Source organism: Cherax quadricarinatus, chromosome 24 (genome assembly GCF_038502225.1).
Source record: "Cherax quadricarinatus isolate ZL_2023a chromosome 24, ASM3850222v1, whole genome shotgun sequence".
In the NCBI taxonomy this organism is placed as follows: domain Eukaryota; kingdom Metazoa; phylum Arthropoda; class Malacostraca; order Decapoda; family Parastacidae; genus Cherax; species Cherax quadricarinatus.
The window spans coordinates 411798-431149 of NC_091315.1; the positions used below are offsets into that span (position 1 = coordinate 411798).

The 19352-nt window shown below is 41.0% G+C and overlaps 1 protein-coding gene across 1 annotated transcript; it reads left to right on the forward strand.

Moving 5' to 3' along the window:
- The first annotated feature begins 5026 nt into the window (after positions 1 to 5026).
- LOC128690672 (uncharacterized) lies at positions 5027 to 17779 on the forward strand. The gene is made up of 7 exons (XM_070088503.1): positions 5027 to 5345; positions 5530 to 5792; positions 7302 to 7412; positions 7508 to 7687; positions 11995 to 12180; positions 14514 to 14672; positions 17741 to 17779. Exons 1-7 carry the CDS (start codon positions 5195 to 5197, stop codon positions 17777 to 17779), a joined length of 1089 nt encoding a protein of 362 aa, XP_069944604.1. The 5' UTR covers positions 5027 to 5194.
- Positions 17780 to 19352: the final 1573 nt, after the last annotated feature.

Consider the following 19352-nt stretch of genomic DNA (forward strand, 5'->3'; position numbering starts at 1 on the left):
TGACGTAGGTAGGTGGTCAACTGACAACACCTGAGCCTTGATGATGTCGTAGGTAGGCGGTCAGCTGACAACACCTGAGCCTTGATGATGTCGTAGGTAGGTGGTCAACTGACAACACCTGAGCCTTGATGATGTCGTAGGTAGGTGGTCAACTGACAACACCTGAGCCTTGATGATGTCGTAGGTAGGCGGTCAACTGACAACACCTGAGCCTTGGTGATGTCGTAGGTAGGTGGTCAACTGACAACACCTGAGCCTTGATGATGTCGTAGGTAGGTGGTCAACTGACAACACCTGAGCCTTGATGATGTCGTAGGTAGGCGGTCAACTGACAACACCTGAGCCTTGATGATGTCGTAGGTAGGTGGTCAACTGACAACACCTGAGCCTTGATGATGTCGTAGGTAGGTGGTCAACTGACAACACCTGAGCCTTGATGATGACGTAGGTAGGCGGTCAACTGACAACACCTGAGCCTTGATGATGTCGTAGGTAGGTGGTCAACTGACAACACCTGAGCCTTGATGATGTCGTAGGTAGGTGGTCAACTGACAACACCTGAGCCTTGATGATGTCGTAGGTAGGTGGTCAACTGACAACACCTGAGCCTTGATGATGTCGTAGGTAGGTGGTCAGCTGACAACACCTGAGCCTTGATGATGTCGTAGGTAGGCGGTCAACTGACAACACCTGAGCCTTGATGATGTCGTAGGTAGGCGGTCAGCTGACAACACCTGAGCCTTGATGATGACGTAGGTAGGCGGTCAACTGACAACACCTGAGCCTTGATGATGACGTAGGTAGGCGGTCAACTGACAACACCTGAGCCTTGATGATGACGTAGGTAGGTGGTCAACTGACAACACCTGAGCCTTGATGATGACGTAGGTAGGTGGTCAGCTGACAACACCTGAGCCTTGATGATGACGTAGGTAGGTGATCAACTGACAACACCTGAGCCTTGATGATGTCGTAGGTAGGTGGTCAACTGACAACACCTGACCTTTGATGATGTCGTAGGTAGGTGGTCAACTGACAACACATGAGCATTGATGATGTCGTAGGTCGTCAACTGACAACACCTGGCCTTGATGATGTCGTAGGTAGGCGGTCAACTGACAACACCTGAGCCTTGATGATGTAGTAGGTAGGTGGTCAACTGACAACACCTGAGCCTTGATGATGTCGTAGGTAGGTGGTCAACTGACAACACCTGAGCCTTGATGATGTCGTAGGTAGGCGGTCAACTGACAACACCTGAGCCTTGATGATGTCGTAGGTAGGCGGTCAACTGACAACACCTGAGCCTTGATGATGTCGTAGGTAGGCGGTCAACTGACAACACCTGAGCCTTGATGATGACGTAGGTAGGCGGTCAACTGACAACACCTGAGCCTTGATGATGACGTAGGTAGGTGGTCAGCTGACAACACCTGAGCCTTGATGATGACGTAGGTAGGTGGTCAGCTGACAACACCTGAGCCTTGATGATGACGTAGGTAGGTGGTCAACTGACAACACCTGAGCCTTGATGATGTCGTAGGTAGGTGGTCAGCTGACAACACCTGAGCCTTGATGATGACGTAGGTAGGTGGTCAACTGACAACACCTGAGCCTTGATGATGTCGTAGGTAGGTGGTCAACTGACAACACCTGAGCCTTGATGATGTCGTAGGTAGGTGGTCAACTGACAACACCTGAGCCTTGATGATGTCGTAGGTAGGTGGTCAACTGACAACACCTGAGCCTTGATGATGTCGTAGGTAGGTGGTCAACTGACAACACCTGAGCCTTGATGATGTCGTAGGTAGGTGGTCAACTGACAACACCTGAGCCTTGATGATGTCGTAGGTAGGTGGTCAGCTGACAACACCTGAGCCTTGATGATGTCGTAGGTAGGCGGTCAACTGACAACACCTGAGCCTTGATGATGACGTAGGTAGGTGGCTGACAACACCTGAGCCTTGATGATGACGTACAGGCGGTCACCTGAGCCTTGATGATGACGTAGGTAGGTGGTCAACTGACAACACCTGACCCTTGATGATGACGTAGGTAGGTGGTCAGCTGACAACACCTGAGCCTTGATGATGACGTAGGTAGGTGATCAACTGACAACACCTGAGCCTTGATGATGTCGTAGGTAGGTGGTCAACTGACAACACCTGACCTTTGATGATGTCGTAGGTAGGTGGTCAACTGACAACACATGAGCATTGATGATGTCGTAGGTAGGCGGTCAGCTGACAACACCTGAGCCTTGATGATGTCGTAGGTAGGTGGTCAACTGACAACACCTGAGCCTTGATGATGTCGTAGGTAGGTGGTCAACTGACAACACCTGAGCCTTGATGATGTCGTAGGTAGGTGGTCAACTGACAACACCTGAGCCTTGATGATGACGTAGGTAGGTGGTCAACTGACAACACCCGACCCTTGATGATGACGTAGGTAGGTGATCAACTTACAAAACCTGAGCCTTGATGATGTCGTAGGTAGGTGGTCAACTGACAACACGTGACCCTTGATGATGACGTAGGTAGGTGATCAACTTACAAAACCTGAGCCTTGATGATGACGTAGGTAGGCGGTCAACTGACAACACCTGAGCCTTGATGATGACGTAGGTAGGTGATCAAGGACTTGTCAGATACACCTTATATTCTACTCATGATTTAAGATTTTCACTTGTCAAATGTCCTTTAATTCTTGCAAAATTTAATTAATTTTAAATGAATTCAATTTGTATAATCACTAAGCAATATTTCCTTAATATCGAAACTGTTTTTATGAAAGTTGGTTCTATCATATTTTTCTCAACCTCGGATATGATTAATATAACTTTCTCGGTATTTTCAAAATCAATGGGATGGTTAAAGTCTGTCACATTAATATACTGAACATTAATCTCTTGTCCACTTCTAATTTATTATATATGTTGTTGTAATCTCTGATCAAGACTTTTCTCACTTTGACCTAATTAACTTTGTCACATTTTTTCATGTGTAGTTCCACACCACCTGCTGCCATCTGTCCAGGCTTGAAGGGTGATACCCTCTGGATGCCTTTGGTTACAATTAGATCTGCATAGTTGGGGTGACTCTCTTGTTGCTGGGCATCTGGCTGTTGTAAGGCTGTTGTGGAAAGGTTACATGCAGTGTGGTCAAAGCACTTTAAACTCCGTTAACAAACCGACCGACCTCTGTTTTATGCTTGAGTAAATGACTTCCTACTACTACTGGACCACTATGACAAGGTCCTGGATGCACTAAAAGACAAGCAAGGTGCAAATGTAACATACACAGACTTGGCAAAAGCCTTCGACAAGTGTGACCATGGTGTAATAGCGCACAAAATGCGTGATAAAAGAATAACAGGAAAAGTTGGTAGACGGATCTATAATTTCCTCACAAACAGAACACAAAGAGTAGTAGTCAACAGAGTAAAGTCTGAGGCAGCTACGGTGAAAAGCTCTGTTCCACAAGGCACAGTACTCGCTCCCATCTTGTTCCTCGTCCTCCTTTCTGATATAGACAGAGATGTAAGCCATAGCTCCGTGTCTTCCTTTGCAGATGACACCCCAATCTGCATGACAGTGTCTTCCACTGAAGACACTGCAAGACTCCAGGCAGAGATCAACCAAATCTTTAAATGGGCTGCAGAAAACAATATGAAGCTCAATGATGAGAAATTTCAATTCCTCCGATATGAACAGCGTGAGGAAATTAAAACTATATCGGAGTATAAAACAAATTCCAACCACACAATAGAGCAAAGAACTAATGTAAAAGACCTGGGAGTGATCATGTCGGAGGATCTCAACTTCAAAGATCATAACATTGTATCAGTAGCATCTGCTAGAAAAATGACAGGATGGATAATGAGAACCTTCAAAACTAGGGAGGCCAAGCCCATGATGACACTCTTCAGGTCGCTTGTTCTCTCTAGGCTGGAATATTGCTGCACACTAACAGCACCTTTCAAAGCAGGAGAAATTGCTGATCTAGAAAATGTACAGAGAACCTTCACGGTGCGCATAACTGCGATAAAACACCTCCATTACTAGGAACGTTTGAAGTTCCTGAACCTGTACTCCCTGGAACGCAGGCGGGAGAGGTACATGATTATATACATTTGGAAGATCCTAGACGGATTAGTACCAAACTTACACACAAAAATTACTCCCTATGAAATCAAAAGACTTGGCAGACGATGCAACATCCCCCCAAAGAAAAGCAGGGGTGTCACTAGCACGTTAAGAGACAACACAATAAGTGTCAGGGGCCCAAGACTGTTCAACTGTCTCCCAGCATACATAAGGTGGATTACCAACAGACCCCTGGCAGTCTTCAAGCTGGCACTGAACAAGCACCTAAAGTCGGTGCCTGACCAGCCGGGCTGTGGTTCATACGTCGGGTTGCGTGCGGCCAGCAGAACAGCCTGGTTGACCAGGCCCTGATCCACCATGAGGCCTGGTCACAGACCGGGCCGCGGGGGCGTTGACCCCCGGAACCTTCTCCAGATATACTCAGGTATACCCCGCACCCAGGGCTGAGGGACTGACTTCATCATAACTGCCACTACAGCTTTCAGTAGTGCATTCGACTAATGAAGCCGTTGTGCAGGCGACGTCTGCAGATAACTGTGAAAACTGTAAATCGTAAATTAGCAACGTACTTTTTCGATTATTATTATTATAATCAAGGGGGAAGCGCTAAACCCGGAGGATTATACAGCGCCTGGGGGGGGGGATGTGGAAGGCATTCAGGCTTAATTCGGGGAACTGGAGCACAGATCCAATTCCCAAATCAAGAGCCCCTCACCAACATCAAGGAACCTTCCTTGAGGGGATACTTTTTCGAAAATGTGCGTTTCTGTAATTGAGATTACCTGGAGTTTACCTGGAGAGGGTCTGAGACCAGGCCTCATGGTGGATCTGGGTCTGATCAACCAGTAATTAGTGTCACGATAAACATACTTACTTTAGGTGTAATATGCTTAAAATTTTAGTAAAACTTAATTAGATACTTATCTTGTAATAATTAATTTTTATAGATGTACATTTATACACTTAAATGTAGTTATCATTATACAAAATAAAAATTTATATTACATCTTAAATATCAACTTATTTAGCAGACCTATTTTTTTTTTGGTCTGTCATTTTTCGGTACTGGCGAGGAAGGTGGTAGTGATGGAAGTATCAGACGACACACCTGTCCTCAGAGGCAGAATGAAGGCCTTACCTGTGTTAATTTTACACTCCGTAATGTGCAGTCTGGTGACTGAAACTACACTGTCTCTGGGCATCAAGAACATTATTGTGGTTACCACAACTGACTTCGGTAAGTAACTGTTACTGTAAAATGCAAAAATGTGTATGACTATTTATATTGTTGTATAACTAAATAATCTAAGAATCTAAGCATTACTAATACAGAAATATACTAATAATTTTTCTTTAAGGGTCAAAGCATTACTTCAGTATCGATATAAGCAACTAAAAATTTCTTTTACAAATACGTGCAGACACTTATGATGTTGTGAGATGTATGTGGGCACTTGGTGTGAGCACTGAGGTGCACCTGGACTCACACTATATGACACAAGTTGCCTCCAACACCCTTCAGGCTCCTGTCACTGATAAGGATTGTTCCAGCATCCATAACCGGACATCTCTGTGGTCAAGGGTGGACTGGACATTCTTATATGGGCGGGAGCCACTTCCACGACACACAATGGCTGTCCTGGTGGTAGGACCTGCAAACTGGGTTGGCACTGCTGCTGTACAAGTCAGTATCCAGCAAAATTTATTCCACATATTTCATTGTGAAGCTGTGTTTTATGAACCAAAATAAAAAACGATGTGTTTTTGTCACTTTAGGATTCGAAGACGGTCTGTTTGATATCGAAAACCTCACAATTATTAAGCATGATAAGCATTTATTATACAATATCAGCGACGGAATGTTCAAATTAGATGCGTTTTTAGTTGAGGCAATAGTACACAGTCTAAAATTGGGCTCTTATACGAATGCATTAAACTGTCTTAAATATAGTGCCACACCGAAGAATTAAGACTTATTTTTTCTTCTTTTTCTGAAGGTTGAAATATAAACACAAATGCAGTATAATGTGATCCTTTATTGACAATGTTTCGCCCACACAGTGGGCTTTTTCAAGTCACACACAGATCTACCTGGGGTGGAAGGTACGAGAGTATTTATAGTCATGACTATAAATACTCCCGTACCTTCCAACCCCAGGTAGATCTGTGTGTGACTTGAAAAAGCCCACTGTGTGGGCGAAACGTTGTCAATAAAGGCTCACATTATAGTGCATTTGTATTTATATTTCCATTGTGTCGGTATTTTATACCATTTATTTCCTTCTGAAGGTTGAACTAGAGTTTGCCTCAGAATGATGTTGAATACATAACTGTGGCCGTTTTCCTTGTTATTACAGATTTCTCCCCCCCCCCCTTTAAATGGGTTTATCTTAATGAGCTCTATTTCCTGTGTATAATATATAGAGTCGCTGGCTACAGTAAGATTCATCTCCACAATAAAGATGACACATTGAGAGGCCGACTTATCAAGATAATTTCGTAGATATATTCTATTAAATTAAATTTTATGTAGGAGCAATAAAAATTCAAGGCAACATGAGAAAATGCCACTAATTATTTGAATTACAAAAGCAAAATGTAATTTAGAAAGTCAGAGGAACATAATGAGTATTCCTTATTAACTTCTTTGATAATAATATAATTTAATAATATAATATAATTTAATAATATAATTTAATTGATAATAATATAATTTAACGTTGAAAACTGAATATAGTCATGAATGTAACTAGGAAAATAAACATTTAATATTATTTAGAAAGAGATTCAATTTTCTCACATTAAAATAATCTTGGATTCACTAATTAACTACAAAATATTAATATTTAAAATTCTATGTATTTTCAGCTTCTCTCTAGAGGAGTGTTTGGCAGTGTAAGAATTAACGTGATTTTATGTATATTTACTGATAAAATGTATATAGTGAGAACTAAATCAATATTAAGGATATATTTCTAATATAATCAACATTTTCCCTCACATTTTGGTTAAAAATAACTAAATTAAAGCACCTTCTAACTTATGCTTTTTTGTATATTTCATTACTTACACATTTCTAAGATATATATTCATTATTTTGTACTTCCTTCCTCTGTATCCTCGACACAAATAAGTAAATATTATATAAACACAACTTATTCAAATTGCTAGACATACTTAATCATGTTCTCAGTTGGACACATTGATGCTGGCGCCAGTGGGAGGCAATATCCTCGGGAGAGATTTGTGTCCCAGCATCCCACTGGCAGTACGAGTGTTGCTCCTGGAGGATCAACGTGACAAGGTAAATTACAACATTGTTCAGCACTGTGTTTACTGATTACTAGATAGTATCCTCTCGATATATAACTGATTTTCATTTGTAATTTCCGTATAAAGGTGTTGGACGGAAAAAGTCAGTGTACGGGAGTGTTGAGAGAGGCAAGACTAACTGACGGTGGCAGGTACAACCTACATACTGTTGCTTGTCTGCAACACACTCAACTGCTTCACTCAACTCCACTCCTCTCCCGTCCATCTACCCTTAAAGGAGGTGTGATAAAGATTGCTTACATGAAGGTTAGTCTTGAGAGATGCTCTGACAAACACTGCTTTATTTCACTAATAAAAATATTGCAGATAAATCAGACTTCTAAAATTATATCAAATTTTCTTCTTTTTTATTGGACTGATATAATTTAAGTTTGGCTTATTTACAATTTACAGTTTAATTGGAAAAGGTTTACTATGTTTTTTAACAACAGAAATTGTGGACCAGTAGGCCTGTTACCTCTTAGTTTACCTGCCTCCCACCATACATAAGGGGGATTGCCAATAGACCCCTGGCTGTCTTCAAGAAGGCACTGGACAGGCACCCAAAGTTAGTACCTGACCAGCCGGGCTGTGGTTCGTACGTTGGATTGCGTGCAGCCAGCAGTAACAGCCTTGTTGATTAGGCTCTGGTCCATCATGAGGCCTAGTCACAGACCGGGCCGCGGGGGCGATGACCCCCAAAACCCTCCCCAGGTATACTCAGGTATAGTGAGGTGTAGCCTTAATGAAGTAGGTATCACCTTACAGGACGAGTTATCAACTTCTCTGAGATATGTCACCTCAGTATTTAATATATAGAATGTGCTCCACTTGCCTCTCCTTCCTGATCACTTCTACACAACTCTCTAATACTTTGGTCTGTTGTAATCACTGGAAGTCTCTTTGATCCTTTCACAATAAATCCTTTAAGGTTTGTTCTGGTAATTCTTAGATATAAACAAATTTACTGTTACTGGATGAGAGAAACAGATGTGCACTGGACTGCAAGATTACATGAAATTTCTTAAGAAGAGTTCAACAGGTGATAGTTATAACAACTACCATGAAGGAACTTAAATACAAATGAGACCAACAGAGGACAAAATAAATCCAAATCTTTATATATGTAAGATTTGCCTGCGTATAAAATTTAAGTACTTGTGTAAGAATTATGTAAGTTTTAATAAATAAACCAGTAAAATAAAAAAAAATCCAATTTATTTCTGGTCAGAGGAGACATCCGCCATTTACCTCACAGAAATCAATTTAACAAATAAAACTGACATATTGAGCACCAGTGGAATGTGATGCATTTAGATACGAATCAAATAAGGGAAGAATATGTCCAGTTCACTGAATAATACCATGATATTACGAGATTAAAACTGACAGTATAGCAGCTACATACCCAGGAATATGTACAAGTGGTGAAATATTGAATGTTCTCGCTGCACACAAGGAGGGCCCGGGTTCGATTCCCGGTGGGGTGGAAATATTTAGACGTCTTTCCTTACACCTGTTGTCCTGTTCACCTAGCAGCAAGTAGGTACCTGGGTGTTAGTCGACTGGTGTGGGTGGCATCCTGGGGGACAAGATTGAGGACCACAATGGAAATAAGACACAGTCCTCGATGACTCACTGACTTTCTTGGGTTATACTGGGTGGCTAACTCTCCGGGGTTAAAATCCGAAGAAAATCTTAACTTACCCATGAGCCATTGATACATTGCTAAAATGTTGTAAGTTTGAAGCTGATCGAATAAGGCGTTCCCGAGTCATAAACGCAAATCTTGAGAAAGAAAAGATGAATCTTACTGAGATATATTCTCAAAATAAGAAAGTCTCTCCTCGCTAAATTAAAAAGAAAATTAGTCACAAATTTTAATATTTTTATCAATTTGATTTTCCCATTTAAATTCTGTTTCAAAATTTCTACCATTCTAAGAAGACAAACATTTGATTTTGATGTTTTTGAAGAAAATCTAATTTGTTAAAATTTATTTAATAAAATTAGCAAATATAAACTTACAGAGGTTAACGCCAAACTTTTTTTAATAAAGATCACAATCGGTGAAGTTTGAAGCCGATCTACAGATCGACACCATGCCTAACCCTTCTAGGGTAGGGTAGGTGCCTGAGCCCGAGCTTTTAGCTCATAAAACTGTCATTCCCATTAGCCCTCTTGGGGCGGGGATGGCAGACCAGAGAGGCCTAGCTTGTGGCTAAGCCTGGGGACAGTTGGTCCCAAAGATGAGGAGGTACTTGTGCCTCCTCCCATGGGAGACTTAGGTCTCAGACACTCCCTAAAGAGGGAGCCAAGGCCGGGCCACCACTTGGAAAAGGCCCGGGCCGGGAGAATACCGGCGAATATTTAATAATAATAATAATAATAAGCCGATCTAAAACAACATTCTCCAGTCATTGATCTCTGTCCAAAGATTTGAAATTTCTAAGAATTTCAGAAAAATTTTATATGTATACTTACTCAGGGTAAACTTATGGGGTATCATTTATATTACAGAATACATCAGCATTAATAGTCTGAAGCCGATCGAAAGAAACATTCTTTAGTTACTGAGATAATCAGTCCCTCAGCCAAGACTGGGGGACTGATTACTAATATTTTGTATATAGTTTTACATTCTTCAAATTAAGTTCTTGTATTGATAAAGCCTCTGGATGGCGAGATATCTAAAAATAAGGATACCCAGATGTTACACATGTTGGTACTGTGTACCAGACATGTACAGCAGTACGACCCTTGGGTTCAGGTACCCACACTAGTGATAATGAAGTGAAGCCGATCAGATGAATCATTCTCCAGGTGTGTTATGGGTTCAGACAATTCCAAATATTCTATTTTATTGCATCAGTAAATTTGCTTTCATTCAAACTAAACTTAATTGTTATTTTCCTGTCCGTAAAATACTTCAGTCATTAAATATCGAAATATTGCAGAAGAGGTAAACGGGAATTTATTTAACATGATTTTAACGGGAATCAAAAATCTCGCAATATTTTGCAAATGTAATGTTGCAATGTTTGAGTTTATTCCACTGAAGGTCTCGAAGGTTTTCCAAGCCAGTGCTGGATTTTGGTCATGGGATCAACAACTTTGGTCATGGGACACTTGCTAATTGTCCCAAGATTCTGTCCCCAGTGACATGAACAAGAGTTGAAATTTTGAAGCTGACTGGACGAATCCATCTCGAGTTTGAATAAAATAAAAATAAGAAGTCGAAGGAATAAAATATAAACATAAAAACATTCAAGCAACATCTTTAGAGAAGCCAGAGTTTCCCTGTCTAATATCATGTTTATTTTCCACTATAATCTACCTCGACCATAATTACTATCGTATTTGTTCTGTTTCGTAAGGTAAACTCCAGGATCTTTCCTTAATTCATGGTATAGCTTAACTCAGACCTCTGCAACACACTTGTCCTCAATTATAAGGGAAAATAACGTAATTAGAAGACTGGGTAACTGACGTGTCCCTTAAAGGTCTCTCTACGAGGATACTTAATAATTCACTTCTTGTGGCCATGTGAGGTATTCCTAACAATATATACCTTCTCTCACAGATTGTTTCCTGCAGTAAGCAGAGCAGAACGTTATTGCTCTATCTGTATAAGCAATTATTTTGAGTAACTGGTTTTATGACATAAGAACTGCTCATCAACATGCCGGTGAGATGCTGGATGATGCTGCTATAACTGTGAATGGAAATTAACCAATAATTCAACAGTTTTATCTGCTATTCTCCCAAGTTATTTAAAACATACAAATTTTACACTTCATGCATCAACAGATTCAGAAAATTTATCATAATTCAGACATTTCGTTATACTTTTGAGAGTACTTTTCTAGCTACCTATCAGATCCTCCGCCATATGTGAATAATTGGTGATTATAATTGGTGATTATAATTGGTGATTATAATTGGTTATTATAATTGGTGATTATTCAGCTAGTTGCCATGATATTGCAGCCAAACTAATCGCCCTTAAAGTTTTTTTTTTTTTTTTGGTCTCGTTTCCTCCACATTATGTACAGAAGTAAATCACATTACATTTAAAAAGCCATTTATCTCAAAAAAAAAATAAAGTATTTTATTGAGTTCCACCTCGACTGTCTTTTGAGGTGCTTAAACTATTGATGCTAGTCCTTTTATGAATGTTAGTCTAAAGCTATTAGACTGATGATGGTCACCTGGTCCTCTAAATACAGTTCCTAGGTTACCTGATAGCGTTGAACTGCTGCTCGTCTGTCTTATGGGAGACTTGAGGTTCTGCTACTAGGCATCATGTACCTAGTCACAAAACTGCAGACCGTCGTGTTAGCCACTGGACCAGCTACCTACAATAAGATTCATCCAAAAATATAGCTAGTTGGATGGTCCAGTGGCTAACGCGACATCATGTGTATGTTGAAGTACGAGTTACTGGGGAAAATATAATATGCGAGATGCTTCTCTTTCATCCCGTTACTACCGACATGTCTTCTGTTGTTTACATTCATTCAAATACTTGGGGAAACTCTCCGTGATAATATCAACTGCTTATTTATTTACAGAATACCATCGAGATAATTTTAGTAAGAAAAGGAGAGTCTTTAGTGCTGCAAGAATTACTGGGAGAAATGTTAACCACGATTATGAAGAAACTCAACTTTACGATCCAGTTAAACGAGATTAGTGGCCGTGTTGATAAGATGTCTAATGGGTCATATGGCGGAGCAATAGGCACGTTACAGCGCAGGGTAAGCTTATTTTATCAGTAAATTAAAACAAAATATTATGCTGTTTTATGTTAGGATAATAAGTTAACAGTTATCCTTTATGATGTTTTTACTGTTTTAACCGTGTTAATTTCCCAACTAATACACATAAACTGAATTTAAGATGATTGTCTTTAAATATTTCAAGAAAGCGCATCTTTACCTTTTTTAACTCTCAGTGATAACACAAATCATCAATATTTATACTATATACATACACATATATATATATATATATATATATATATATATATATATATATATATATATATATATATATATATATATATATATATAATTAATTTCAACCTCCTCCTGTTTGAATACCCGTCTCCACAAGCAGTTTATATAGCAAAGAAACCACGAAACAAGTGGTTTTGAATCATTTGCCAAACTACGGCAGGCCAGAATTCTACCCTTTTTTGACAACCCACTCAACAAATATGACTCACTCCTGAGATCAATCTTTAAGAAGGCACTGAATCTTTCACTGGAAAATCAGCAATGGGATCAGGCAACCAACCCAGGGCGACTGGGAGGTATAAGAGTGTGCAAAGCAACGATGGTAGCTTTGCTTGCATTTCTGTCTTCGTGTTTGGCTTCCAGTGGACTAGTCAAGGAGATTGTCATGGAACGCTTGAGAGGTGCGGTAGCAGCTCAAGACCCCAGGTTCATTGAAGCAGCCGTGCCGTGGGACACCCTTGCAGACTCCTCCAGTAGACCAGCTCCTCCTAAGAGCACAAACAGTCCCACTGGGACAAACCGATCAGGAAGGGCACTGCAATGGATCAGAGAATACCTGACAGGGGGGCAACAGCGAGTCATGGTACGTGATGAGGTATCACAGTGGGCGCCTGTGACGAGCGGGATCCCACAGGGGTCGGTCCTAGGACCAGTGCTATTCCAAGTATATGACCTCTCGAATTTAATCCCGCCAAATGCAAAGTCATGAAGATAGGGGAAGGGCAAAGAAGACCGCAGACGGAGTGTAGGTTAGGTGGCCAAAGACTGCAAACCTCGCTCAAGGAGAAAGATCTTGGGGTGAGTATAACACCGAGCACGTCTCTGGAAGCACACATCAACCAGATAACTGCTGCAGCATATGGGCACCTAGCAAACCTGAGAATAGCGTTCCGATACCTTAGTAAGGAATCGTTCGTACGTCAGGCCCATATTAGAATATGCAGCACCAGTTTGGAACCCACACTTGATCAAGCACGTAAAGAAATTAGAGAAAGTGCAAAGGTTTGCGACAAGGTTAGTTTCAGAGCTAGGGGGAATGTCCTATGAAGAAAGGTTAAGGGAAATTGTCGTGACGACACTGGAGGACAGGAGGGTCAGGGAAGATATGACAACGACATACAAAATACTGCGTGGAATAGACACGGTGGACAGAGACAGGATGTTCCAGAGAGGGGACACAGAAACAAGGGGTGACAGTTGGAAGTTCAAGACCCAGATGAGTCAAAGGGATGTTAGGAAGTACTTCTTCAGTCATAGAGTAGTCACGAAGTGGAATAGCCTAGCAAGTGATGTAGTGGAGGCAGGAACCATACATAGTTTTAAGACGAGGTATGATAAAGCTCATGGAGCAGAGAGAGAGAGGACCTAGTAGCGATCAGTGAAGATGCGGGGCCAGGAGCTGAGTCTCGACCCCAGCAACCACAATTAGGTGAGTATAGTCAGGTGAGTACATGCAAGATTCTTTTTGTAAACAAATCCTAGTCACTGAAAAAGCGTCCTTAACCCATACTGAAAAAAAAATATCCCGTGCCTGCTGAATCACCCTTCATCCTTCTGAAATCACTCCTTACCCTATGAATATCACCCCCCCCCCCATCTACTGTACTCAATCTACTCATCAACTCTCCCCATTTGGAAAACACCCTGACCTCGACCCTTCAGAAATTTAATCTTCACTATGGAAATTGCTTCTCCCTATTAGGAAATTCTCTTAAATAAATTCCCCTCCCCATTAAAGAATCACATTTCTTACTCAAAAAAAAATTCTTCCTCCACTCTACAGACTTCACAGTACTCATGTCCTACTGAAATTTACTCTGCTATTACATAAATCACCAAATCCGTTCCATAAATCCCTCTAAACACTCACATATATACGCTGCCCCGTTGTTGTCCCTTGTTGATAAAGAAGTCCGGGACGATACAGGTGTCAATATATGACTACTTAACATATATAATGCATTTAAATAACAGTTTACGGTAAATGGAGATCAAAATAATTCAGATTCAGCACCTGTGATGTGACTGAGGTCTAGTTCCTGCTATAATTGTAACATGAATCATGTCCTCAGGAGGCGGACGTGTTGATGGCCACCATGTCGATGCTTCCTGAGAGAGCAACTGTACTCGACTACTCACAGTGGTTTTGGTTATATAATCTCAAGTTTTATACTAAGGTTCCCAAATTTCTTGAAGACAAGTTTCTACTTATGCAAATATATACATGGCAGGTGTGTTCTATACTGTTATATATACATGGCAGGTGTGTTCTATACTGTTATATATACATGGCAGGTGTGTTCTATACTGTTATATATACATGGCAGGTGTGTTCTATACTGTTATATATACATGGCAGGTGTGTTCTTTACTGTTATATATACATGGCAGGTGTGTTCTTTACTGTTATATATACATGGCAGGTGTGTTCTTTACGGTAATATATACATGGCAGGTGTGTTCTTTATTGTTATATATACATGGCAGGTGTGTTCTTTACGGTAATATATACATGGCAGGTGTGTTCTTTATTGTTATATATACATGGCAGGTGTGTTCTTTACTGTAATATATACATGGCAGGTGTGTTCTTTACTGTAATATATACATGGCAGGTGTGTTCTTTACGGTAATATATACATGGCAGGTGTGTTCTTTACTGTAATATATACATGACAGGTGTGTTCTATACTATTATATATACATGTGCAGGTGTGGTCATTCAATGCTTGTATGAGTGTCTTAGAGGTCATTCATTTACCTGGAGTTTACCTGGAGAGAGTTCCGAGGGTCAACGCCCTTGCGGCCAGGTCTATGACCAGGCCTCATGGTGGATCAGAGCCTGATCAACCAGGCTGTTACTGCAGGCTGCACACAATCCAACGTACGAGCCTCAGCCCGGCTGGTCCAGTGCCTGCTTGAAGACAGCCAGGGGTCTATTGGTAGTCCCCCTTATGTATGCTGGGAGGCAGTTGAACAGTCTTGGGCCCCTGACACTTATTGTATTGTATCTTAACGTGCTAGTGACACCCCTGCTTTTCATTGGGGGGATGTTGCATCGTCTGCCAAGTCTTTTGCTTTCGTAGTGAGTGATTTTCGTGTGCAAGTTCGGTACTAGTCCCTCTAGGATTTTCCAGGTGTATATAATCATGTATCTCTCCCTCCTGCGTTCCAGGGAGTACAGGTTCAGGAAATTCAAGCGCTCCCAGTAATTGAGGTGTTTTATCTCCGTTATGCGCGCCGTGAAAGTTCTCTGTACATTTTCTAGGTCGGCAATTTCACCTGCCTTGAAAGGTGCTGTTAGTGTGCAGCAATATTCCAGCCTAGATAGAACAAGTGACCTGAAGAGTGTCATCATGGGCTTGGCCTCCCTAGTTTTGAAGGTTCTCATTATCCATCCTGTCATTTTTCTAGCAGATGCGATTGATACAAGGTTATGGTCCTTGAAGGTGAGATCCTCCGACATGATCACTCCCAGGTCTTTGAAGTTGGTTTTTCGTTCTATTTTGTGGCTGGAATTTGTTTTGTACTCTGATGAAGTTTTAATTTCCTCATGCTTACCATATTGGAGTAATTGAAATTTCTCATCGTATTGTTTTCTGCAGCCCATTGAAATATTTGGTTGATGTCTGCCTGGAGCCTTGCAGTGTCTGCAATGGAAGACACTGTCATGCAGATTCGGGTGTCATCTGCAAAGGAAGACACGGTGCTGTGGCTGACATCCTTGTCTATGTCAGATATGAGGATGAGAAACAAGATGGGAGCGAGTACTGTGCCTTGTGGAATAGAGCTTTTCACCGTAGCCGCCTCAGACTTTACTGTTGACTACTACTATTTGTGTTCTGTTTGTGAGGAAATTATAGATCCATCTACCAACTTTTCCTGTTATTCCTTTAGCACGCATTTTGTGCGCTATTACGCCATGGTAACACTTGTCGAAGGCTTTTGCAAAGTCTGTATATATTACATCTGCATTCTTTTTGTCTTCTAGTGCACCTAGGACCTTGTCGTTGTGATCCAGTAGTTGGGACAGACAAGACACAACCTGCTCTAAACCCATGTTACCCAGGGTTGTGTAATTGATGGGTATCTAGATGGGTGGCGATCTTGCTTCTTAGGACCCTTTAAAGATTTTTATGATATGGGATGTTAGTGCTATCGGTCTGTAGTTCTTTGCTATTGCTTTACTGCCCCCCTTTGTGGAGTGGGGCTATGTCTGTTGTTTTTAGTAACTGTGGGACGACCCCCTTGTCCATGCTCCCTCTCCATAGGATGGAAAAGGCTCGTGATAGGGGCTTCTTGCAGCTCTTGATGAAGTCTGATGAGTCTGGCCCTGGGGCAGAGTGCATGGGCATGTCATTTATCGCCTGTTCGAAGTCATTTGGCGTCAGGATAACATCAGATAGTCTGGTGTTTACCAGATTCTGTGGCTCTCTCATAAAAAATTAATTTAGATCTTCGACTCTCAGTCTGGTTAGCGGCTTGCTAAAAACTGAGTTATATTGGGACTTGAGTAGCTCACTCGTTTCCTTGATGTCATCTGTGTAGGACCCATCTTAAGTAGGTTCCCAATACTGGATGTTGTTCTCGACTTTGATTTGGCATAAGAAAAGAAATACTTTGTGATTCTTTCGATTTCATTTATGGCTTTTAGTTCTTCCTGCGATTCCTGATTCCTATAAGATTCCTTTAGCTTAGGTTCGATGTTTGCTATTTCTCTGACCAGTGACTCCCTACGCATTTCAGATATATTGGCCTCTTTTAGCCGCTGTTATTCTTTTCCGTCACCTGTAAAGGGAGCGCCTTGTATAAGTGTCGTAGTGGACATTCGGTGCTTGTATGAGTGTCTTAGTGGTCATTCAGTGTTTCTAATAATTTTGAATTTGAACATGATATAGAGAAGTACAAAAGGATACAGTTAAATGCAGCATGCCAAAGCCACTTAAATGCAGAGTATTACGGGCAGGCTTAAAATTAACTTAAGATTAACTAAGCAATGATATATTCAGTGGTACAAAAATTATTGTAAAACAGATAACAATTTAGTACAAATGAGTATTACAAAGACAGGTCATATGGTCATTTACTGTGTTGTTGTGTAATCAGTAGAATGGAGTATTATCTTTGGTAATGAAGTTAAATAGTAACAAAGTTTGATTGGGTCACAGGTTGACATTTATGAGATACAATTATGAGATACAATTATTCAGTATTTATTTAGTTGTGGGTGAGTAAGTGATTTTTGAGAAGAGACTTGAATTGATAAACAGGTAGTGTTTCTTTATAATTATATTCACAGGTAATGAATTCTAGATTTTTGGGCTTTTATATGCATTGAGTTTGTGCATAGTGTGAGTGACTTAGTGGACATTCAGTGCTTGTATAAGTGTCTTAGCGGTCATTCAGTGCTTGTATGAGTGTCTTAGTGGACATTCAGTGCTTGTATGAGTGTCTTAGTGGACATTCAGTGCTTGTATGAGTGTCTTAGTGGACATTCAGTGCTTGTATGAGTGTCTTAGTGGACATTCAGTGCTTGTATGAGTGTCTTAGTGGACATTCAGTGCTTGTATGAGTGTCTTAGTGGTCATTCAGTGCTTGTATGAGTGTCTTAGTGGACATTCAGTGCTTGTATGAGTGTCTTAGTGGACATTCAGTGCTTGTATGAGTGTCTTAGTGGTCATTCAGTGCTTGTATGTCTTAGTGGACATTCAGTGCTTGTATGAGTGTCTTAGTGGACATTCAGTGCTTGTATGAGTGTCTTAGTGGACATTCAGTGCTTGTATGAGTGTCTTAGTGGTCATTCAGTGCTTGTATGAGTGTCTTAGTGGACATTCAGTGCTTGTATGAGTGTCTTAGTGGTCATTCAGTGCTTGTATGAGTGTCTTAGTGGACATTCAGTGCTTGTATGAGTGTCTTAGTGGACATTCAGTGCTTGTATGAGTGTCTTAGTGGACATTCAGTGCTTGTATGAGTGTCTTAGTGGTCATTCAGTGCTTGTATGAGTGTCTTGTATCAGTGTCTTAGCGGTCATTCAGTGCTTGTATGAGTGTCTTAGTGGACATTCAGTGCTTGTATAAGTGTCTTAGCGGTCATTCAGTGCATTCAGTCATTCAGTGCTTGTATGAGTGTCTTAGTGGACATTCAGTGCTTGTATAAGTGTCTTAGTGGTCATTCAGTGCTTGTATGAGTGTCTTAGTGGACATTCAGTGCTTGTATAAGTGTCTTAGCGGTCATTCAGTGCTTGTATGAGTGTCTTAGTGGACATTCAGTGCTTGACATTCAGTGCTTGTATGAGTGTCTTAGTGGTCATTCAGTGCTTGTATGAGTGTCTTAGTGGACATTCAGTGCTTGTATGAGTGTCTTAGTGGACATTCAGTGCTGCTTGTATGAGTGTCTTAGTGGTCATTCAGTGCTTGTATGAGTGTCTTAGTGGACATTCAGTGCTTGTATGGTCATTCAGTGTCTTAGTGGACATTCAGTGCTTGTATGAGTGTCTTAGTGGACATTCAGTGCTTGTATGAGTGTCTTAGTGGACATTCAGTGCTTGTATGAGTGTCATTTGTATGACATTCAGTGCTTGTATGAGTGTCTTAGTGGACATTCAGTGCTTGTATGAGTGTCTTAGTGGACATTCAGTGCTTGTATGAGTGTCTTAGTGGTCATTCAGTGCTTGTATGAGTGTCTTAGTGGACATTCAGTGCTTGTATGAGTGTCTTAGTGGACATTCAGTGCTTGTATGAGTGTCTTAGTGGTCATTCAGTGCTTGTATGTCTTAGTGGTCATTCAGTGCTTGTATGAGTGTCTTAGTGGACATTCAGTGCTTGTATGAGTGTCTTAGTGGACATTCAGTGCTTGTATGAGTGTCTTAGTGGACATTCAGTGCTTGTATGAGTGTCTTAGTGGACATTCAG